Source organism: Myotis myotis, unplaced genomic scaffold, assembly GCF_014108235.1.
Source record: "Myotis myotis isolate mMyoMyo1 unplaced genomic scaffold, mMyoMyo1.p scaffold_m19_p_5, whole genome shotgun sequence".
Taxonomy (NCBI): Eukaryota; Metazoa; Chordata; class Mammalia; order Chiroptera; family Vespertilionidae; genus Myotis; species Myotis myotis.
Genome location: NW_023416357.1, coordinates 99729442 through 99752325, shown reverse-complemented (window position 1 = coordinate 99752325; position 22884 = coordinate 99729442). Strand labels below are relative to the sequence as shown.

The 22884-nt window shown below is 54.2% G+C and overlaps 2 protein-coding genes and 1 pseudogene across 13 annotated transcripts in view; 1 reads left to right on the top strand and 2 right to left on the bottom strand.

Annotated features, from left to right (window-relative positions):
* Nucleotides 1–1630: 1630 nt before the first annotated feature.
* Nucleotides 1631–3168, bottom strand: LOC118656564 (annotated as a pseudogene).
* Nucleotides 2445–7324, bottom strand: UBALD1 (UBA like domain containing 1). Its single transcript, XM_036309263.1, has 3 exons — nucleotides 7110–7324; nucleotides 3774–3836; nucleotides 2445–3522 (listed from the first exon to the last, which is right to left on the bottom strand). The coding sequence occupies exons 1-3, from the start codon at nucleotides 7227–7229 to the stop codon at nucleotides 3169–3171; spliced, it is 537 nt and encodes a 178-aa protein (XP_036165156.1). The 5' UTR covers nucleotides 7230–7324; the 3' UTR covers nucleotides 2445–3168.
* Nucleotides 7325–14743: 7419 nt separating this feature from the next.
* MGRN1 (mahogunin ring finger 1) overlaps nucleotides 14744–22884 on the top strand; it is a 49681-nt gene continuing 41540 nt past the window's right edge. For 8 of the 12 annotated variants that reach the window (XR_004967837.1, XM_036311052.1, XM_036311058.1 and 5 more), the window contains exon 1: nucleotides 14746–15022. Coding sequence is in view for 11 of the 12 variants with exons in the window: in XM_036311052.1 (XP_036166945.1) it covers nucleotides 14935–15022 (88 nt within the window). In the remaining variant the exon portion in view is untranslated. Of the gene's footprint in view, nucleotides 15023–22884 lie in introns of all 12 variants that reach the window. The other 4 variants (XM_036311056.1, XM_036311049.1, XM_036311057.1 and 1 more) reach the window with 3 other exon arrangements.

The window sequence follows — 22884 nt, the reverse complement described above, 5'->3', positions numbered from 1 at the left end:
AACCCAGGCATGTCACGTGCCCTTGGCTGGAATCAAACCTGGGACCCTTCAGCCCGCAAACCGGCACTCTAACCACTGAGCCAAAACGGCTAGGGCAATTGAATGCTTTTTAATTTGTTCACAAGTCAATCAACAATATTCTGGAAGTGTTTAAAACTATACTGTCAGGCCTAGCCAGCATGGCTCAATGGTTGAGCATCAACCTATGAACCAAGAGGTGGCAGTTCTTGCTCCACCCGGTTTGGCTCAGTGGATAGAGTGTCGGCCTGCAGACTGAAAGGCCCCAGGTTCGATTTCGGTCAAGGGCAAATGCCCAGGTTGCAGGCTCAATCCCCAGTGGGGGGCCTGCAGGAGGCAGAGGATCAGTGATTCTTTCTCATCATTGATGTTTCTCTTTCTCTCTCCCTCTCTGAAATCAATAAAAATATATTAAAAAAAAAAAAAAAAAAAGAGGTGGCAGTTCTATTCCCCAGGTAAGGGCACATGCCTGGGTTGTGGGCTTGATCCCCAGAGAAGGGTATGCAGGAGGCAGACGATCGATGATGTTTCTCTCTCTATCCCTCTCCCTTCCTCTCTCTCTAAAACTCAATAAAAACATATTTTAAAAAGTAAATAGAACTATACTGTCAGGGCCACCCCCACCCCAGGAATTCTGACACTGAGCCCAGGAATCTGGGGGTGCTTGTCTTTTCAGAGCCTCCAGGAGGCTCTGCTGTGTAGCCAGCCGTGGGACCAGCCTTGAGCAGGGACTCTCCGTGAGGAAAAGGGGACATTTTGCCGTATCTATAGACAGTTTGGTTGTCACACCTGCATCTACTGGGTAGGGACTAGGATGCTGGCTGACATCCCACAGTGCACAGGATGCCCACATGGTAGTGATCCAGCACCAATGTCTACAGGAACCTCAAATCCCTTCTAGCCTAATGTGACCCCCTGGGACCTCCAGGCTCAGCCCACATGGCTCCCAGAAACAAAAATGGGCCTCACCTCCAACAAACCAGCACTTACCGGGGACATTTCTCCAACTGGGCCCTGAGGTCCGATCTCTAACAAGCCCCAGGTGACGCTGCTAGTCTGAGGACCACTTTGAGCAGTGAGGATGTGGTTCAAGTACAGACCACATAGGGGCCTGCCTGGGGTCGAGCCCTGCATCCTCCAGGATGGCAAATTCTAGATGGTGCACTATTTCCTATTGTTCCATTACAGCCACCCCAGTAATTAACTTGCTGGGAGAGCCCAGGCATGCTCACCCCACACAGCTGATAACCCAGAAATGCTTGCCTCTACAAATCATTTTCCTACCACTTGAAGAAGGGATGTGACAATTTCCTGAGAATTTCCTTCCATCCAAAAGAAGCTGATGCTCAGGCAGAGCTGTGTCCTCTCTGGAACCGAGAGGCTGTTGGAAAGTGGGTTTCGAGGTGAGGACACACTCTGGGATGTAAGCAACAGCTCAAGTGGGGGCCCAGAGGTCGGTCTTCAGTGACAATCAGAGTAAAGAGTCATCCTAGGTGGGCTTCGTCAAGACCTGTCCAGGACAAGCGGGCGGAGACAGAGCTGGGCCGTGGCATCCTCATTGGGAAGCACAGCCCTATCCCTGGGAACGAGAGGACTGATGGTGGTGAGTGGCAAGGCCAGTCAGGCAGAGGCCTTCCGAAACAGAAGAAACTCCCACCAGGCGCAACCCACGTAGGGCTGCAGTGCCCAGACAGACTGAGCACTGGGCTGCTCCCGGATCAGGGAGTGCTGTCTGCTGGTGAGGAACTGCAGAGGGCCCCAGGCACCCTCCCCGCAGTGTGGGTAGCCCAAGGCAGTGTGGAGCATCTGGCTTTTTCTTGGGGCTAGAATAGGTACCTGCCCCAGCCCAGTTCAGAAGCAGCCCAGATCCACTGCCTGTCGCCCCTGAGCGGCCTGTCTCCTTACTGACCAATGGTTTGAGCACTGATTGGACTCTGCCCCCGCCTGGTCCTGTCCCTAGCCCTCACTGGCTCTGCATTTAAGCCTGTGGACTACAGGCACTGTGGCCGGCGCCTCCCCAGGGGAAGGCCCTGCCCCACCCAGCAAGTTTGCTGGAGGTTGGGCTTGAGGATCCAGCCCACAGTGAGCCACTGGGGCCTGGAGACAGGAAGAAAGGTCTTTATGTGAAACTCCAGCAGACCGGAAGGCAGTTGTTAGCCTTGGAGGTCTGGATCCCTCTAGCCAGGAAGGGGGAAGGGTGGGCAGAGGCTGCGATTCTGGGAACACAGGCCAGAAACTAACTTCATGGGAAAAGCCTTAGGTAGGGGGGAAGATTCCAGTGCATGTTGTGGATGAAAAGACAGCAACACACAGGAGCAGTGCGGGACTGGAGGGTAGCCCTCTGTTCTGGCTGGCTGTGCCCTCCCCACAAAGAGCCAGCTGGCAGCAAAGCTTAGGATAAGAGGCAAGACCACAGAGCCTGGTGGTGGTTTGGAACTCTTTCTTCTCCTTTGTTAAAAGGGGGAAAGGAAATGGGTATGGGGTACCCCCCGGGCTCTGGGCAAGGCATGCAGGCAGTCCCAGCAGGCAGGCACTGGGGGGTGGGTGGGAAGAGTCCTGGAGTTTCCCACAATCCTTTTCTCTGCAGGGAACAGGAAGGCTGGCTACTGAGTTGGGGGAGAGAAGAGGGCCCTGGGGAGGGGGGCAGCGGGCAAGGGACTCAGGGCTCACTCTAACATGCAAAGTCCAGCTGCCCCATAAACTAGGTTGCTTCTTGAGTAACATACATATAAATACACAGACACAGCCACACGCACACATGCGGAGAAGGCTCTGCATTCCCGAGGGTGGGGATCTAGGCCTGCCTGCCCCAAGGAGCTCCACGGTAGGAGCGCAAGTCTCCCGTAGGAGCCAGGCAAGTCTCCGCAGCCTCCTGAGGTGGGGTGAGTCCTCTGGGAAAGACTGTTTGGTCTCTGAAGTTCTGTCCACCAGCACCCAGATGATCTGAACCAAATCCATGCAAGCTGGGTGCTGCGTGCCTGCACTTCTGCATACTTGCAGGCAGCCTGTGTGCTGGCACAGGGGGTCCAGTCTCTCCCCTCCAGGGCTCCAGGGAATGGGGGTGCAGACAGAGGGTAAAGGGGGCCAGTGGAGATGTCTTCTCCCCCGCCCCACGGGGTCCTGGCCTCCGGGAGGGGGGAGGGGCCTCCCTTATCTCTCAGCCTCCATGGCAGGGTGGGCCCTTGGTTCTGAGGCAGCTTGTTGGGGGGCCAGGGGTGGCCAGTCTGACGCCGGGGAAGGGGGTGCCGGAGTCCACAGGGGCGGCTGCTGTGGCTGGTGGTGTTGTGGTCCCCCTGGGGGTGAAGCCACCATTGGCCAGCTGGGCGCTGCAAAGCTGCCGGTGGCACCGTGGGGCAAGTGCGGCGGGGGTGATGTGGCCGTGGCAGCCATTGGGCTGCCGCTGCCGCCACCGTGGAAGCTCTCAGAGGCCTTGAGACGGGAGAACATGGTGAGGGCATCTGGGAAGTTGGGAGGCGTTGCAGGGGTGTTGGCGGGAGTGCACATCTGTGGGGAGGAGAGCAGAGAGGGAGGGGTGAGCACTCTTTCTGGGAGGCCCCAATCTCCCAATGGCTCCTAGCTGGACACACATGCTCCTTGCCCCCCAGTCCACCAGTCAGGGGCTCACAAAGGAAAGGTGCGGTGCTGAAATGGGCTGGCCTGCTAGACCTGTTGGTGGCCCCTCCATGACCAAGAGCCACTGCAGCTTAAACTGGAAACCCTTGCCATAGCTGCCCGAGGCCACTGGGGACACTTACCATCTGGTGGTGGTGGTGATTGCAGGGAATGTTGGTCTCCTGGAAAAAGGCGCTGAGGGCCGTCTGTGGGAAGAAAAGCCCTAGCTTAACTCTCAGGCCCTGCCCGACCCTCCTGCCACCTCCTTCCTTCCCAGGCTCTCTGGGACTTGATGCCACCTTGGGCCTGTCACCACTTGAGCCTTACCACCTCCCAAGGAGGCACCTGGGACCCCTGGGTAGGTATGGTGGGTGGTGAAGACCCTTATGAATGTCTGCCACCTGGGCACCAGGTGTCTCCAATTTGCACATAGCTGGTGTCAGCACTGTGACCTGGGTGGCAGGTAGCACCCTGGTCAGTCTTATGGGGAGAGGCCTCCCAGAGACCTCAGCCCAACTATCACCAACTCCATGGGTGGTAAGCCCCTACTCTTCTCGGAGCCTGTTTCCTCATCTCTGAGCCAAGGCCCCTAGATGTCAAGTCTGTGATCCATCTGTCCCTCTCCTTGGCTGACCAAGGAACTCCACCCTTGTCTGGGCCTCAGTGTTTTTCCACAAAGAGACTGAACTAGGTGGCTTCCAAGTTCCCTCCCTTGCAACAGTGACCTCCTAAGATGTGTGGTTCCAGCTGGGAGACCCAGAATTAAGTAGGATGGTCTTGGTTTGCACTCCCTGCCCCGCTCACCTGAGTCTCCAGCAGAATGTTCTCAAGGTGACAGAGCAGGAGGATGGCAGAGGTGGGGTTTACACCCAGGACTGTGAGGAAAGGGGGATGAGAGCTGGCCTGGGTCAGACCAGCTCATCTGGAGGCCCTGGGGACTGGAGTGAGGGGGCTCCAGTGTTGGCCTCTAAGAGCCCCCAGGGAGGTGCTGGCATTTGGTGTGTCCTGGCTCAGCCCCTGCAGGAGGGCGTCAAAGAAAATAAGGAAACCAGCTGCTCTTGCGAAAGTGCTTGGTGAGGGAACCCGTCAAGTGTGTGAAGGGTCTGGCAGGCTCTGCCAAGTCCCAGGCCCAGCTCTAAGCAGCCCCTGCCATTCTCATTCTTCCCATCACCACCCCCTCAGATTGGCCTTCTCACAGCTCTGCGCTGCCCATCCCTTCCCCTGCCCCTAACATACCCAGAAACCCAACCTGGCTCCCAAGGGTTTCCCTGGGGTTTTTGTAGTTTTCTTAAAGTAAAATCAAATGATTATTCTGGGCATTTCCTGCTGAAAAACCCCACCTGTGTCACCAAATAGGGTGTGGGAGCTAGGGGAAGGCAAGTACTAGTCTCTAAGCACCTCCTCATGATCCCCAGCCCCACCCATGGAGCCCCAGGGACACACCCAAACCATTCTTCTCCTAACAGTAACTCCAAAGGCCACTGAGTGTGAGAATTTCAAGGAGAAACATCTGCCCCACCCTTTAAGGAAACAGAAGTTCCTCCTCCCCTTGCAGCCTCTGTCCCCATTAACACCTGAATCACAGAGAATGTGACCCAAAAAGACAGCTTCCATAGAAGGCAGAGGGGTTTAGCCATAAAGAACCTCTCATTCACTCCCACCCTGAGACCTAAGGTTTGGTTGGGGGTTAATGACCCCCAACCCATTTTCACCTTAAGTGAACCTTCCTGTATTCATATCGCTGTTTTACAGATGGTGAAACTGAGGCTAAGGGAACCCCAGGCACTGGGGTCCTACCCCTGGGGGGCCATCAGAGCCCCCAGTGTGTAAGCTGCTCTTGCCCCTGCTTGGGATCAGAGCCCCCCCCCCCCCGCCCCACCCCCCACATTTCAATCCTCAAAACCACATTTTCAATTCCTGTGATCTATCAACAACAACCTACACTGCCTGAGTGACCACTATGCTATTGCCAGACTCTGTGGGCTGGACTGAGAGTGCCTGCCCACTGGACACCTGCCTGCCCAGCCCCAGGCAAGAAGGGAGCCATGTATGCAGATGTGGGACTCAAGCAAACTGCCATGAATGTGGTTTTGCAAGTTTTGCTACATCCAGCCCCAGAGACAAGCGCGCTGATTAGGGAGCTTCTTGCAGGGTGCGGCTGCCAGCCCTGAGGGTGGGGGGCTATTCACCCCGTAGAGGTCAACTTGCACTCCCAAGTTACAAAGGAAAAAACTGAGGCCAGAGAGGGGAAATGACCTTCCCAGAGAGAGAGCATCTTCTGGAGTGAGGGCCGCACAGTCATCAGATCTCTGGCAGGAAGCAAGGGTCCTTTGGGTGGATAGGCCACTGCCCCTCCAGACCGATCCCTCCCAACCCCCAGGAAGCTCCCTTGGCTCCTGGTCCTTCCTGCAAGCCCAAACGCCTTTCCGGGACTGGCTCCCCATGGGGAACTAGGCTCCTGGGTCCCTGCTGGGCACAGAGTACAACTGCCTGAGGCTGGGGCCCTTACACCCGTGAGGAATGGGGCTCAAGTGGCTCTGGCCTCATCCCTAGATACTACCTCGAATTTATTTCTGGGGCAGCTGAGTTAGGAAAGTAGCTTCTTGGTAGCACAAGCCTGGGCACTAGCGCTCTATGGGTCAGGGAGGCCTGGGGCGGGGGGCCGGTGAGGACTGAAGCTACTGAACCGCACACCTCGCCTGCACTCTGCAGGTGGAGTCCCCTGCCAACACAGGAGGGCCCCAAGACAGCACCGTACACTCGGGTGTACACGCATGGCCACTAGCTGTAACACGGCGACGTGTATGCGCACGGAGCACACACCCGCGCCCCAGGTGAACTGCGTGTTTACACTCGCCAACATGCCCACACGCAGCGTGGCGCGTGCGTAAATACAAATGCACATGGACGTTGGCACACGCGCCTCTGGGCTGCCCACCAAGCACGCAGACCCACACACGCGGGGCGACTCTGCCCGTGGGCCCCAGGGCTCTTCAGACCCAACCCCGAGGCTCGGGGAGGGGGGACTGAAGGCGGGTAGAGCGTGTCCCGCTCGACCCAGGCCTGGGGCGTCCTCCTTCCGGCCGCCCGCCCCAATGTCTGTGTCCCGGCCCCAGTGCCGCCCCGCCCTGGCCTTAACCGGAACAAAAGTGGGGGGTCCCCGCATCCTCACCGCCCAGGAACTTAGGGTCCGAGATTCGGGGTCCCGGAGGGGGCGAGCCGCCCCTCCCGCTCACCCCGCGCGGGCGGCGTTTCCGGGGGCCGCGTAGACTCGGCCGCGCCGCCAGGCCCGACCAGCCCGCCGCGTGAGCGCGCGGGGACTCGGACCCGGGCGCGCGATCGCCGGACAGCGGGCCCAGAGCACGCCCCCTCGCACCCCGGCCCCGGCGGAGCGCGCACCGCACGTGTCCACACCGCACACGCTCCGCGGGACCGGACCCCGACCCCGGTCCCCGGCTCCCCGGCGCTCGGCCGCGCACCTCGAACTGCCAGTGGGCCGCCTGCAGCAGCTGCTTCGCCTGGTCGGCCGCACAGCCGGCCGTCAGCACGAACTGATTGATCATGACCTGGTGCTTAAGCTCATCCATGTTCACGGACATGGCGCCACCACCGCCGTGCTGCCCGCTCCTCCGCTTCACGCGTCCACCATTAGCGAGCCGGCTCCGGCTAATACAAATATTTACTGTGCGGCTCTGACTCACCGAGCCTCGCCTGGCTCCGGGGCTGCGGGGGGCATGCTGGGAGATGTAGTCCGCCCGCGCCCGCCCGCGCTCCATCGGGGGCTGTGGACCGAACTGTCCGACGCCGGGCACCTACTGTGTGCAGAGGCGGGCCGTGACGAGAGCTGGGCATCCGCGCCCCTGCCCTGGCACTAACGGGGGTCGACAGGCGGAGGCCACAGAGGTCTTTGTCAAGACCCTGGCGAGCCCGGGTGTGGTTGGCATCCCTCTGGTGAGTGGGCGCACCCTTTGAGGGAGAGAGTCCTAGCAGGTTTGGCACAAATCAGCAGCACTAAGCCGCGAGGCCCCAGAGATCTGGCAAATAGTAGGCGCCTATATTCGTTCAGAGAATAAATAAACTTGCCCTTTAAAACTCTGCTCAAAATCACCGCCTCCAGGAAGCCTTCCAAGTCTCCCCAACACCCCAAGCGCATCACCCCGCACTTGGGAAGCGGGTCCCTCCCTGGCCTGGCACTCGGCCAGGTACACAGTAGGCTCGAGCAACTTCTGGGGTTAGGTAGGAATGGCACCCTGGATGGCCGGCGAGGCCCGCAGTCTTTGTTGCCTCGGGGTTCGTTCCCTGCGACGCTCCCACTTTCCCACGCAAAACCTGGTGCTCTTTGCCGGAAATCTCGCCTTAACCTGGAGGCGCCAGGACCGCGCGGAGCCAGTTCCGGAAAAGGCCCCGAACTCCTATACCCAGAATGCTCCAGTTTATTTGCAACATACGGTCCCGAGTGACGTCAAGTGAGTGAGGCTCCGTCTCTGCCAATGGGCGACCGCAGGGTGTTAGGACCTGGCCATATAAGGTAAACAAAGCTGGCCGCCCAATGCGGTGGCGTTTGGGGCGGGCCCTGAGGCTGAGCGGACCTGTGTCACGTGGCGGGCGGGGGCGGGGCTGAAGAGCGCTGGGGTGGGGCGCTGCGAGAAGTGTTTACAGCCCTGCACGCGCCGTTTCCGGTTGACCTCTGGGTTCTACCGTCCCGGGTCCTGGGGTGGGCCAGGGGGGCGGCAAGCTCGGAACCGAGCCGGGACCGGGAGTCGAGAAGCCCCGGGAGGAGGAGTGGCTCGGTCACCGCTCCAAATGACCTTGCCCCGGTTCCTCGCTTCCTAGGCCAGTTTCACTTGTTGGGCCCTGACTCTGTCCCGGGCTCCGGCGTGACCCGGGTACAGAGAGAGAGAGAGAGAGCGAGCAAACCCAAGAGGGGTCCGCTGGTGGCGGGGCTGGGGTGGGGGCGCGTGTCAGAAACCCCAAGGACAAATGAGTTGCAAGTGTGGGAAGTGCTCTCAGGAAACATACAAGTGGTGGGTTAAAGGCCACTGAAGGGTTTTAATAGAGCTGATCCGTTATCCACATTAGAATCACTGGCTGTGGCGGCGTGGGGACCAGATGGTGACCGAGGGATCCAGTGGGCTAGGGGGATGGTCTGGATGTGTTTGGTTCTCGAGCCCGTTCCTGCCCAGGGCCTAGTCCGCAGAATTGGATTGAAATGGGGAGAGGGACTGTCTCACACTGGGGCGGGTGCCCTCCCCTCCCCCAGAGGGGGGCTGTAGAGACTTGCAGTGCTTTCTCTGCGGTGCTTTTCCTGGATCCCTCAACCCTTCCAGGGGTTGACTTTGGCGAGCGTGAGGAGGATGGGGAGTTGTGAGGGACAGGGGAAGCTGGTATATGTGGCGGAGGGATTCCAGCCCTGCTAGAGTGGGGAGCTTGATCCACTGGCTGAAAGTCCCCTTCCAGTGGGTGCTTCAGCCCTGGCTGAAGTCACCTGTCCACTGGCCTTTCTTCTGCCTTATAGAGATCATTCAGTCTCCACCATTTTTTCCAAACCCTGGTGGTGCCAGGAGATTTCTGCTCTTATTAAGAATGGCCTGCCCTAACCGGTTTGGCTCGGTGGATAGAGCGTCAGCCTGCGGCCTGAAAGGTCCCAGGTTCGATTCCAGTCAAGGGCATGTACCTTGGTTGCAGGCACATCCCTAGTAGGAGGTGTGCAGGAGGCGGCTGATCAATGTTTCTAACTCTCTATCCCTCTCTCTTCCTCTCTGTAAAAAATCAATAAAAATGTATTTTAAAAAAATGGCCTGCCCTAGCTGGTTTGGTTCAGTGGATAGATGTGGGCCCACGTACTGACTGAAGGGTCCTGGGTTTGATTCTGATAAAGGACACATGCCTTGGTTGTGGGCTCCCCGGCCCTGGTCAGGGTGCCAACCAATTGATGTGTTTCTCTCACATTGTTGTTTCTCTCTGTCTCTCCCTCTCCCTTCCACCGTCTCTAAAAATCAATGGAAAAATATTCTCAGGTGAGGATTAACAACAACAAAAAAGAATGGCTCCTCAAGCCAGTGTCTCTCAGTGGCTGAGTGTCAACCATGAAGCAAGAGTTGACTGTCTCCATTTCCAGTAGGGGGCCTGCAGTCGATGTCTAGCATCATAAACATGAATTAATGTGGGCAAAGTACCCGGCACAGGATAGGCAGCTCTGAGTATAGGTACTGTTACCACTGGGCCAGCAACAGGGCATGGTGGAAGGTGAACAAGTTCCGGAGCCAGACAAACCTGGTTGCCAGTCCTGACACTGCCACTTAATGACTGATGTTGGGCAAGTTCAGTTTCCTCATTTGTAGAACTGAAGGTGAGAGCCAGGAGCTCTCCCAGGTCTGCTATGGAGTAATGCCAGGGCGGAGCTCAACATGGGCCTGGCATTCAGCGAACCATTTCTAGTACTCACCTCTTTGCCTCTGTCTAGTGAGTCCAAGCCCATTTTACAGATAAGGAAACTGAGGCTGGAATCCAGGACTTCTGACACTTTTTCCAGTGTTCAGGGCCCTCGAAGAAGAGCAGGCATGCAGTGAGCCAGCAGGATGTGTTTCTGGCAAGGGAGGGTGAGTGTTGGCAGGGCCTACTGGGGGCTTTTCTTGCTGAGGGAGGCAGGAAGTACCTTCCCCCACCCTCATCCAGGCACCGCTCAGGTACCTGCACAGGCTTGTCCAGCCCAGACTGGGGTGGGGTAGGTGGGGCTGGCAAGAGCAAAGGTCACCCCTCGGGCCCCCACAGTCCTCCAGCTGGCTTGTTTTCCAGGAGCAGCAGAGAAGTAAAAAACCTTGTTTTCAGCCAGGATCAGCCTGGCTAGAAAGTGGACTTTGGCTTTTTTAGCAGGCTCAGATGGGGCCTGCCAGCTGAGGCTAGTAGATGGGGGATGAGAAAGTAAAATACATTTCAGGCAGTGCCCTCATCTTTTCTGAGGTCCAGAGAGGTGAGGGCCTTGCCACAGTTGGCATAGCCAATTCACAGAGGTGCAGGGTCCCGGCCTTCTCAGCATCCCTTGGCCCCCTCCTCCCCACCTCCATTCTTTCGATCACTCCACAGATGTGTTTACCAGACATAGTACACTGGGTGCCTGGCTCTGGGAGCACAAGGATGAATAGTTGAGGATCCTGCCCTCTCAAGAGGCTTGAGAAGAAGTGTAGACTTGCGGGACTCACCCCTGGAGGCCACGAACTGTGCCTAGGGCCTGTGTGTGTGTGTGTGTGTGTGTGTGAGTGTATGTTAATCCTCACCCGAGGATATTTTTCCATTGATCTTTTTTTTTTTAGAAAGAGTGGAAGGGAGGGGGAGAGACAGAGTGAGGGAAACATTGATGTGAGAGAGACACATTGATTGGCTGCCTCCTGCACTTGCCCTGATTAGGGCCAGGGATTGAGCCTGCAACCAAGGTATATGCTCTTGACCAGAATAGAATCCAGGACCCTTCAGTCTGTGGGCCAAAGCTCTAGCCACTGAGCCAAACCCTCTCCCTCTCCCTTCCTCTCTGAAATAAAAAATATATTTTTTAAAAAATGCATAAATAAGTGGAACAACAAATCAATGTTTTTTTCTGTTTCATATGACCCAATGCTGGCTGGCTGATCTCTGTTCCCATACTCTTCCCTTTACTTGATTCTAGCCACACTGGCCTTTGAGCTCATGGATCATAATCAGCTCTGTGCTGCCTCAGAGTCTTTGTCCATGCTGTTCCCCCCTGCCTGGAACCTGGCTTAATCCCCTCAGAGTTTGCCTGGTTAGCTCTTACTTATATTTCAAGTCCAGGCTTAAGTGTAACCTCCTCAGAGATGCCTTCCCTCACTCCCCTATCAATAGAAGGTCTCTCCTATTATTGCATCTCAATCCATTCCCCCATAGTACCCACCACATCTTGTATTTATATACTTCTTAATAAAGTTTTTAAAATTGATTTTAGAGACAGAGAGAAGGGGAGAAACATTGATTTGTTGTTCCACTTATTTATGCATTCTTTTTTTATTTTATTTTTTTAAAATATATTTTATTGATTTTTTACAGAGAGGGAGGGAGAGGGATAAAGAGTTAGAAACATCGATCAGCTGCCTCCTGCACTGGGGATGTGCCCGCAACTAAGGTTCATGTCCTTGACCGGAATCGAACCTGGGACCTTTGAGTCCGCAGGCTGACGCTCTATCCACTGAGCCAAACCGGTTAGGGCTCTTTTTAAAAATATACTTTTTATTTCAGAGAGGAAGGGAGAGGGAGAGAGAGAAACATCAATGATGAGAGAGAATCATTGATCAGCTGCCTCCTGCACACCCCCTACTGGGGATCGAGCCCGAAACCTGGGCATGTGCCCTTGACTGGGATCAAACCTAGGACCCTTCAGTACACAGTCCGATGCTTTATCCATTAAGGCAAACTGGCTAGGGCCATTGGTTGATTCTTATATATGCCCTAACCAGGGATCGAACCCACAACCTTGGCATATCAGGATGACACTCTAACCAACAAATGCCAGGGCCTTTAACTGTTTTAGCGTTTGTTTCCTCACTATCCTGCAAGCTCCATATCTGGTGGTTTCTCCCTTTGATCCCTATTACCTGTCTCTTTGCCTGTCACATAGTAGCTGCATGATGAATATTTGTTGAATAAATAAGTGAATCAGTCAAGATGTTGGTAGTGGAGCCGAAACCAGTTTGGCTCAGTGGATAGAGCGTCGGCCTGCGGACTGAAGGGTCCCAGGTTCGATTCCGGTCAAGGGCATGTACCTGGGTTGCGGGCATATCCCCAGTAGGAGATGTGCAGGAGGCAGCTGATCGATGTTTCTCTCTCATCGATGTTTCTAACTCTCTATCTCTCTCTCCCTTCCTCTCTGTAAAAAATCAATAAAATATATTAAAAAAAAAGAAAAAGATGTTGGTAGTGGAACTAATACCAAATCAGAAAGGGACTGCCAAAAAAAGAAAAGAAAAAGAGGAATATACTGAACAACATAAACTGATGAACAAAAACAGAACCAGAGTCATAGAAACATTGAACAGACTGTATAACCTATGAGGGCAGGCGGGGGCAGGGGGAGCAGTGAGGGGGTAAGATCAACCAAAAGACTTGTATGCATGCATATGAGCAAAACCAATGGACACAGACAATAGGGGGGTGAGGGCTTGTGCTTGAGGGTGGGGGTGGCGGTGGAGAGGTCAATGGGGGGAAAAGGAGACTCATATACTACTTTAAACAATAAATAATTTTTTTTAAAAAAAGGGACTGTCTCCCAGTTGGGCATGGATAAACACAGAAAAATACACCACAAGTCCAAAGCTCTATTAGGAGGAATGTTTAATTAGCCAAATAAAAATAGCTCCATGGAAATGACTCCCTGACCCCGGATCCATAGGGAGGACATGCCCTTAGCTTAGGGTTATTTTTTCAGTGGGAACATCAGGGTCTTCAGTAACTCTCCTCTCTCCCCACAAAGAGGGAGGTTGGTAAATTGAATGCAGTGTTGGTATATCTACACAGTGAATCAGTGCTGGTCTATATACAAATGTTATGTGATTCAACAGAAAGAAATTTAAGGGAAGAAAGATCACATGGGGTGGGGGTGTTTTCAGGCTCACCTGGGGACAAGAGATATGAAATCTGGCACACTGGAGCCTTCCTGTCTCTGAGGTGGCAGGGAAGTGTGGTGTTAAAAGACATGGCCTGGTTCAAATTCCAGCTTTACCACTTACATACTATGTGACCCGAGTGGGGTACTTCACCCCTCCCAGCCTCACTTTTCTGTAAATTGGAAATGAAAATAGAACTGACATTAGAGAATTAAATGAGAATATGTGCAAAGCCCTCAACACAATGTCTGGAACATAGTAGGTGCACACTAAAAAGGGCCTTAGTTGTGGAGCAGAGAGATTTAATCAAGCTCTTCCAAGACATGGCCTCTCCCTCACAATCATCCAACTCTTTCACTTTATTAGTTTTGGCTTCCTGGTACCCTGATAACAGAAGGTAGTGTTCTGGATTCTGGCCTCTAGAAAGGTAGAAGACTCATTTTAATGTGGATTGTGGTGAACTTACCATTTGAGACTCTTCTAGCTGCTGCCCTCCATAGTTTCTTTCTTGAGACAGCAGGCTTTTCTGGGGAAGTCACTTTCTTCTAGGAACCCCAGTTTCTTAACTGAAAAGTAGGTAAAAACAGCCACATGTTTCCTGCTTATTGAGTTTTATGTAAGTCAAAAGCCAGGAGCCAGGCCCACCTGGCTCAGTGGTTGAACATTGACTTATGAACCTGGAGGTTACAGTTGGATTCTTGGTCAGAGCACATGCGCAGGTTGCGGGCTCCATCCCCAGTGCGGGGTGTGCAGGAGGCAGCCAATCAACAATTCTCTCTCATCATTGATTTTTCTGTCTCTCCCTCTCCTTTCCTCTATAAAATCAATTTTAAAAGTATATATTTTTTAAAAGCCAGGAAAGTTCATTGCAACCAGAAAAACTTTAATCCTGACCTTATATGCAGACCTTCCTTCTTCGTGCTTCAGTTTCTCTACCTGTAAAAAGGGGAGAGGTCTACTGCCTCTTGTGGGGGTGGGGGGGCCGCTTTAAAATTATGTGTTCAAAATAATTGTTCTGGACGTAGAATCGGAAAGATGCCTTGAATTCTGGAAAAGGATAAGGCAGGCCCTTTGCTTCCTCTGAGCACCTCTCCAGGTAAGCTTGGGGTGGCAAGTAAACGTGTGCCCTCTGCTGGCCGGGACAGGAGATAAACCCTGGGAAGCGGGGAGAACCATGGTGGCTCAGGGAGACATTTCCGAGAGGGGTAAATGGAAGGGGGATAAATAGAAGGGTCTACATGTGAAAGATTACTAGGAGGCTAAAGCGCTACAACGTTGGTGCAGTGCTTGGAATGCAGAGGGAAGGACAACTCGCGTTGCGGGTGATGGTTGCACTTCTCTGGATTCTGATCCATTTGGTTTGTCCCGGAGCGCTTGTCAACAACTTCAGAGGAGCCAGGCGAGGAGCATCCTGGGAAATGTAGTTGCTAGGCGCGCTCTCCGCGCCGCAGCCCGGTGCCCTCGGAGGCGAGGGGACTCCATTTCCCGAGGTGCCTTGGGTCGGGGGCGGAGGGCTGCCGTAGCGTCGGCCCGGCCGAGTCGGGGGTGGGGGCTCGGAGGCTGAGGATTCCGCGGCCGTGGGCTGGCGTCCGTGGGCTGGCGTCCGTGTGGCCTGCTCCCGGCCATGTCTGCGTGAAGACGCCGCTGCTGCCGCCGCCGTCCTACTCGGTCCTGGCCAGCCCGGCCCGCTGTGACCATGGGCTCCATCCTGAGCCGACGCATTGCGGGCGTGGAGGACATCGACATTCAGGCGAACTCGGCCTATCGCTACCCCCCGAAGTGCGGTGAGTGGTGGACTCGGGCGCCGATGGCGTGGCGTGGCGTGGCGCGGACTTGGCGGCCGGCGGGACGGGCAAGGCGCGCCGGTGCGGGGCCCTCCGCGCAGGGGTCGGGTGGGAGCTCTCCTGGGTTCCCGGCCTTGCCTGCAGTCTTCCTCCCCGGAGCTCCGCGCGCCCTCGACCCGGCCCCCAGGGCGTGCGTGGGGCCCTGGACGGACCTCCTCGTCCAGGCTGGGTGACCTTGGGTCAGTCACGTCGCCCTGAAGGGCCTCGGCTCCGGGTCTGCACCCTGGGGAGACCCTCGGGGACCTACTAGGGCCCGGATGAGGTTTCAGGCGCGACGCTGCCAAGGGGTTAGCACTGTGCCCGGCGCTTCGCTTGTGCTTACAAAGTGGTCATTGTCATGAGGGTTGACATCACACCATCGCCGGTTTGGGCTCTCTTTGGTGACTTGGTGCGAAGACCCAGACAGGATTCAGGACGCTCTCCATCCCATATGGACAGAGACGTAGCGCTCCTGGGACCTCCTGGCGCCGGTGGATGGTGGGGAGATGATTCTCACCGCCGGCGAAGAGGCTGGGCATCTTGCTGGAGAACAGGAGAATGGTGGGAGGGGACCTCTGGGTTCTCTGGTCTCCTTTTTTTTGTGATGAGAGAGAGACCTGAGCCACCAGGGAGGGTGTGACTTTCCCGAGGACTCAGGGAGGGATTGGAAGCACATCTGGGACCAGGAATCCGGCTCCCAGTTGAGCTGTTCCTACTCTGTTCTCGTGCCTTTAATAAGAAGAGTGGCCTGACCCAGAACTTTGGCCCCAGTTCCTTATTGTCCGTCTCCTCATCCGGTCATTTGCCATGGAAAGAGAAGAAAGAGGATAGGGAGTTTGGACATCATGGGGACGTCCATGTGGGGTCCTCTGATCCTGGCTTCTGAAGCATCTGATCTGATGTGGTCTTCTAGGCCTCACAGTTGGCCTGTGGGCACAGTTGCCAGGCCCTGCTTCGGACCTGCCTGGGCCTAGGAACCTGCATTTATAACCTATAGTCTATTGTTCACTCAGGTTTGAGAGCTGCCCTGCCCTGATTTGGGAAGGTGAAAGAAGTGGAGTGTCTGGAGCTACTGGATATAAAGGGGGTGGATATGGATTTAGGACAGTCAGAAGGAGATGCAATCACAACTGGGCAGAAGGTACTGTTGCCTACTAGTTGGGGAGTTCCCCATGCCTGCTTGTGTCCCAGGCACAAAGGCAGGGCAGCCCAGCCTGGTTTGGGGACCCCCTGGAGGCTCTGTGGGCTGACTTCCCCAGATCTGGTGGAGCAGCTGTTGAAGTCATCCTTTTCATCGCTTATGTTCTTCCAGCCTGTCTTTAGCTGAGTGACCTTAGGCAAGTTGCTTCGGCCCCTGGGTCACAGTTTCCTCATCTGTAAAATGGGCTGATCCTTGTACAGAACTCAGAACAGTGCCACACACCTAAGAACCCTCGAAAAGTATTAGCTGCTATAATGGCTTAAGAAGGAAATACGATGATTAGCTCAGACCCTAATAGCAGTTAGCAGTGGTGTGGCAGAGATATAAAAAAGTTTAATGTGGTGCCCGGCTTGTGTGGTTCAGTGGTCATGGTTTGATTCCTGGTCAGGGCACATACCTAGGTTTCAGGCTCAATCCCCAGTAGGGGGCATGCAGGAGGCAGCGGATCAGTGATTCTTTCATAATTGATGTTTCTATCTCTCTCCCTCTCCCTTGCACTCTCTGAAATCAATAAAAAACATATTTTTAAAAAAAAACGTTTAATGTGGCACCTGGGATCAGAGCAAACTTGATATCCCTTCACTTGAGCCTTTTTTTTGTTTGTTAATCCTCACCCGAGGATATTTTTTCCATTGATTTTTAGAGAGAGTGGAAGGGAAGGGGAGAGACAGACAGACACATATCGATTGGTTGTCTCCTGCACGCGTCCCTACCAGGACTGGGGATTGAGCCTGCAGCTGAGGTACTTGCCATGGACCCGAATCAAACCCGAGATTTTCCAGTCCACTAGCTGATGCTCTAGTCACTGAGCCAAACTGACTAAGGCTTCTCTTGGACTTCTGGACAAAGCCACAAATACAGGCATTGGCAGCACCATTTTCGGGTTCTGCGTGGCAGACTTTGCTAATCACTCAGGGCACTCTTTCCAGCTGAGCCTGGACTTGGTTTCAGAATCCACCAATGAACACCCCAGTCAGCCGCAACTAGTAGATTGGTACTGGCACCCAGGTAAATGCCATGGACCACCTTGGTTTTGCTGCCAGTGACTGCAGTGTTTGGGGTCTGTCCAGTCCAAAGGCTGTCCTTTCTGCTTCGTTGTCCCTTGCTTGGAGAGGGTCAGTTGGAGGCAGAGGGGATCTTAGCAGTACTTTAGTTTGTGTTTCTAGCAGTAGACTGGGGACTACAGGAGCATTTGAGATGATTTAGCGGGTTCCCCAAAGGATCTTTCAATTGATTTCTTATTTTTTTTAAATTATTATTATTTAAAAAAAAAATACTTTTATTGATTTCAGAGAGGAAGGGAGAGGGAGAGAGAGATAGGAGCATCAATGATGAGAGAATCATTGATCGGCTGCCTTTTGCACGCCCCCTACTGGGGATGGAGTCCACAATCTGGGCATGTGCCCTGACTGGGAATCAAACCATGACCTTCTGGTTCAGAGGTCAATGTTCAACCACTGAGCCACAGTAGCTGGGCTCAGTTGTTTTAATGAGAAAGTTGTTACCTTTTCAGGTCTCTGCCATTTTGTTGATTATACAAGGAGAAAGAATCCTTGGTGCTAATATTTTTTAAACATCTCTAACTGCCCAGTTTTTCACTAAGCTTTATTAAGATATTAGTAGTCAGGTGCACAGATTTGTGCACATTGAAAGGAAATTAATTAGAAGAAATATTTTAATATCACTATTTGCACTTTTTCTATAATAGAAATGTCAACTAAATTCACGATTGACAATGGCAGATCAAAACACACGAGCGATTGGCACCAGCGAGAGCTTTATATGTATCGCACATGTGTGAGTTAACTTAGCCTTTTACATGTCTAGAATAAACTTGCTTGATTAGACCTGCTTTCTGATTTAGTTAAACTTTTTCCAGCCCAGTGAAGCGCCCCAACTTCTCTTTTAGGTAATTGTCAGCAACACAGCAGTAAATATCAACACGAAGCAGATTATTATTGTAGATCACACAGGGAGAACAAATGGTAAAATATTTAACTGCAGCAATGTTTGACTATATTCTGTGCAATGAGAAAACCTGAAGTCATTTTCAAGGTCCACCATTTTTTACTTCTTTTCATTCAGATCAAGTTTCTAAACTTTCTAAATTTCCGTTTTCCGGCTAATGAAAAGAAAATAGGATTCTACCGAGTCTCCTATCTACCTACTCCAGGACTTCTGTGAGGATCAACTGAGATGAGGCATGGGAATATGCTTCACAGACATTCGGTTAAAGTGTAAAATGTTTGCACCTGGCTATAAAGCAAGTCCTGTTCCTGGGCTGAAGGAACTGCAAGGAGGCTAATTGTTAGGGAGAGGAAGCTGGGCATTGCTATATGACATCATTACCTGGTGCCCACAGTGACCATTTCCAGGCTGGGCTGAGCATTGGGCTGCATTTTGTGCCATGGGGTCTTGGTAGCATTGGCTGCGATTTGGTGGGGTGTCACTCCAGGATGGTGGAGGGGCCTGTGTCCCACTTGGGCGAAACCAAGTGTTGCTTTGTTGATGCCAGGTCCGTGGTGCTGTTCCTTTGTAAATGGCCAGTGCGTGTCACAGCAGCTCCTGCATTGAGGGTCTTCCCCCTGATGGTCAGTGCCTGTCATAGCGACCAGTCAGATGGTTGGAGGGATACTTAGCATATTAGCCTTTTATATATGTATAAAATATATGTATGTATGTGTTCACACACACACACAGTGGGGCCTTGACTTACGAGTTTAATTCATTCCGAGCTTGTTAAGGAGCTCGTTAACTCAAATTACTCTATCAACTCTGCAAAAAATTGGCCGAGAGACAGCTGGTATCTCAAAAAACTCGTTAGTCAGGACACTCGTAAGTCAAGGCCCCACTGTATATATATATATAAATGATATAGATGATACATATTCATATATGATATATATCAGTGGTCCTCAAACTACGGCCCGTGGGCCACATGCAAATACAAATATTGTATTTGTTCCCGTTTTGTTTTTTTACTTCAAAATAAGATATGTGCAGTGTGCATAGGAATTTGTTCATATTTTTTTTAAAAACTATAGTCTGGCCCTCCAACGGTTTGAGGGACAGTGAACTGGCCCCCTGTTTAAAAAGTTTGAGGACCCCTGATATATATGAACTAGAGGCCTGGTGCACAAAAATTTGTGCACTCGGGGGGGAGCGGGGGTCGCTCAGCCTGGCCTGTGCTCTCTTGCAGTCTGGGCCCCCTCGGGAGTTAACGACCTGCTGGCTTAGGCCTGCTCCCGGGTGGCAGAGGGCAGGCCCAATCCCTAGGTTCAGCCCCTGGTCGGGCTCAGAGCAGGGCTGATTGGGGTGTTGGGGCACCGCCCCCTGTCATGCACAGAGCAGGGCAGATCGGGAGGTTGCGATGCCACCCTCAGTCACGCTCAGGGTAGGGCCGATTGGGGGGTTGGGGCACTGCCCCCATCACACTCAAGGCAGGGTTGATGGGGAGGTTTCGGCGCCACCCCCTGTCATGCACAGAGCAGGGCCCATCAGGGGGGTTGGGGCTCCGTACCCTGTCACGCACAGAGCAGGGCCAATCAGGGGGTTGGGGCGCTGCCCCCTGTCATGCACAGAGCAGGGCGGATCAGGGGGTTGGGGCGCCGCCCTCTATCACCCACAGAACAGGGCCGATCAGGGGGTTGGGGCGCCGCCACTGTCACACTCAGGGCAGGGCCGATGGGGAGGTTATGGCTCTACCCCATCACACACAGAGCAGGGCCCGTGGAGGGGGGGTTGGGGCGCCGCCCTCTATCACCCACAGAGCAGGGCTGATCAGGGGATTGGGGCGCCGCCACTCTCACACTCAGGGCAGGGCCGATGGGGAGGTTATGGCTCTATCCCGTCACACACAGAGCAGGGCCCGTGGGGCGGGGTTAGGGCATCGCACCCTGTCACACACAGAGCACGGCCAATCGGGGTTGGGGTGCCGTACCCTGTCACACACAGAGCCGCAGGGTGATCAGAGGGTTGGGGAGCTCCCCCCATCAGGCACAGAGCAGGGCTGATCAGGGGGTTGGGGCGCCTTCCCCTGTCACGAACAGAGCAGGGCGGATAGGGGAGGTTGTGGCCCCGCCCCCTGTCACACACAGAGCTGCAGGGCGATCAGGGGGTTTGGGCGCTGCCCCCTGTCACACTGATCCCAGTGCCGGGAGGCCTCTCAGCTCTGCTGATCCCGGTGCTGGGAGGCATATTACCCTTTTACTACATAGGATAGAAGCCTGGTGCACAGGTAGGGGCCAGCTGGTTTGCCCTGAAGGGTGTCCTGGATCAGTGTGGGGGTCCCCACTGGGGTGCCTGGCCAGCCTGGGTGAGGGGATGATGGCTGTTTGCAGCTGGTCACACACCCTTCAGGGTGGGGGTCCCCACTGGGGTGCCTGGCCAGTCTGGGTGAGGGGCTGAGGGCTGTTTTCAGGCTGGTGGGTGACTGAAGCTCCCAACTGCTCCTTTTTTTCTTTTTTTATTCTGGGCCAGCTTTAGCTCTGGCTCCAGCTCTGAGGCCTCTGCTGCTGAAAGCAGATATCTGGTTTGTTTGGGTTCTATAATCGAAACACTGTATCAACTCCAGCTCTGAGATCCCGGCTGGCTGAAAGCAGGTTTCTGGGGTTTGTTTAGCTTCTATATTTGTAACAATGTTTCAAACTGCAAGCTCAGAGGCCGGCAAGGCAGGCAGGGAACATTGGAGTCCTCAGTCACTGAAGCAAGCAAGCCTCATGTTAGCTTCAAGCTGCCTGGCTACCAGCCGCCATCTTGGCTGGCAGTTAATTTGCATATCGCCCTGATTAGCCAGTCGGAAGGGTAGCGGATGTATGCTAATTACCATGTTTCTCTTTTATTAGATAGGATAGGATGATAGGATGATAGGATGATAGGATGATAGGATGATAATTGGGCCTGGCTGGCATGGCTTAGCATCAACCTATGAACCAGGAAGGTCAATTCCCAGTGTGTGATCATTGATGTTTCTCTCTCTCACTCCCTCTCTAAAAATCAATAAAAATATATTTTAAAAAATTATATACACACACACACACTCTCTCTCTAGAGGCCTGTTGCACAAAATTTGTGCACGGGTGTGGTCCCTAGGCCTGGCTGGTGATCAAAGCACGAGTATCTCACATGGAAGGGCAGGTCCCAGCTGACCCCTGGGCCCTGGGAAGCACCTGGGCCCCTGGGCCTCCATGCATCCCCCTCCGCCTGAGTCACGGCGCCTGAGTCCCCACACAGAGATATGGTGAGCGCGACTGGACACCATGGTCCGGGGCGTAGCATGGGTCTCTGGGCTGCCCAGTGGCACTGCACAGAAGCCTGGCGGGCAGCACCCTCTCTGCCAGCCAGCCTTGCAGGCTGGCTCCTGCGCAAACCCACAGGGAGCCTGACTGGCTCCTGCGGTCCCGGCGGCTGCAGCCCGGCTCACCCAGAAGAGGCCACACGGGTGTGGGGGCGGCTCCTTGTGGGCGCCTGGCACCTGAGCACAGGGGCTTCCCTGGCATGCGAACCCCGGTGTCCCCAGGGGAGGGTAGTAGGGGGAGTGAGCTCAGCAGACACCCTGCATTCTCACCACACCTCCGTCCCTGTCACCCCCGCCCCCAGGTAGCCGGCGAGAGGTCACAGCATGTTGCCAACGCCTGCCAGGTTCTGCACTGCCCCCTGATGGTTAGTGCACATCATAATGAGTGGTCAAACTCCTGGCCGAACTCCCGGTTGAGGGGACAATTTGCATATTAGGCTTTTATTATATAGGACTAGAGGCCTGGTGCACAAAATTTGTGTGTATGTGTGGGGGGGGTCCCTTCAGTTCGACCTGCACCCTCTCCAGTCTGGGAGCTGCAGTCTGGCCTCCCTCTGAAGGGAGGCGACCAGGCTGATCGGGGAAGGCGCTGCCCCCATCACCCCACTGCTGCTGCCACTGCTGGCCGCCGCAGCCGCCAAGGTGTTTTCATCATCACGGACTCCAGTCCCTTCACCACAAAAAAATGACAACTTTCTTTAGCCATTTTCAAGATGTCTCTTTCATAGGATATGACATTTCTTTCTTTCTTTTTTTTTTTTTTTTTTATCCTCACCTGATGATATTTTTCCATTGGTTTTTAGAGAGTGTAGAAGAGGGAAAGACCTCACCACGCATGCAGTCCCCTCCTGCCCACCTGCGCGCGCAGCCTCCTCCTGAGTGGTCATGATGTTACAGTGTCCCGGAGGCCCCCCGCAGGGGGCTGGGACTTGCGCCTGACCCGTGTAGCACCAGCTGCCACGTTGTATCGGCTGGGGTGGGGGCAGGTGCTCCTGTGTGTTGTGTCTCCGCTCGAGCCTGCCCCCAACCCCAGCCTCTCTGTGTGTTGTGTCTCCACTCTAGCCCACCCCCAGCCCCAGCCTCCCCGTGGCCACTGGGGTGGGGGCGGCACGCAGTCCCCTCCCGCCCATCTGCGCATGCAGCTCCTCCTGAGCGGTCATGATGCTTGGCTAATTAGCATATTCCTTGTTTATATAGATAGATAGATATTTTAAAAACATATAATTGGGCCCTGGTTGGATTGCTCAGTTGGTTAGAGCATCGTCCTGATACACAAGGGTATGGTTTTGATCTCCAGTCAGGGTACATACAAGAAGCAACCAATGA

What these genes read in the sequence shown, in the direction of transcription:
- UBALD1 (XM_036309263.1), bottom strand. Translation starts at nt 7,229, where the DNA reads ATGTCCGTGAACATGGATGAGCTTAAGCACCAGGTCATGATCAATCAG. An exon ending in CGGCCCACTGGCAGTTCGAG is followed by an intron (nt 3,837 to 7,109) that starts GTGCGCGGCCGA and finishes TTCTTCCCACAG; the next exon opens with ACGGCCCTCAGCGCCTTTTT. An exon ending in ATCACCACCACCACCAGATG is followed by an intron (nt 3,523 to 3,773) that starts GTAAGTGTCCCC and finishes TCCTCCCCACAG; the next exon opens with ATGTGCACTCCCGCCAACAC.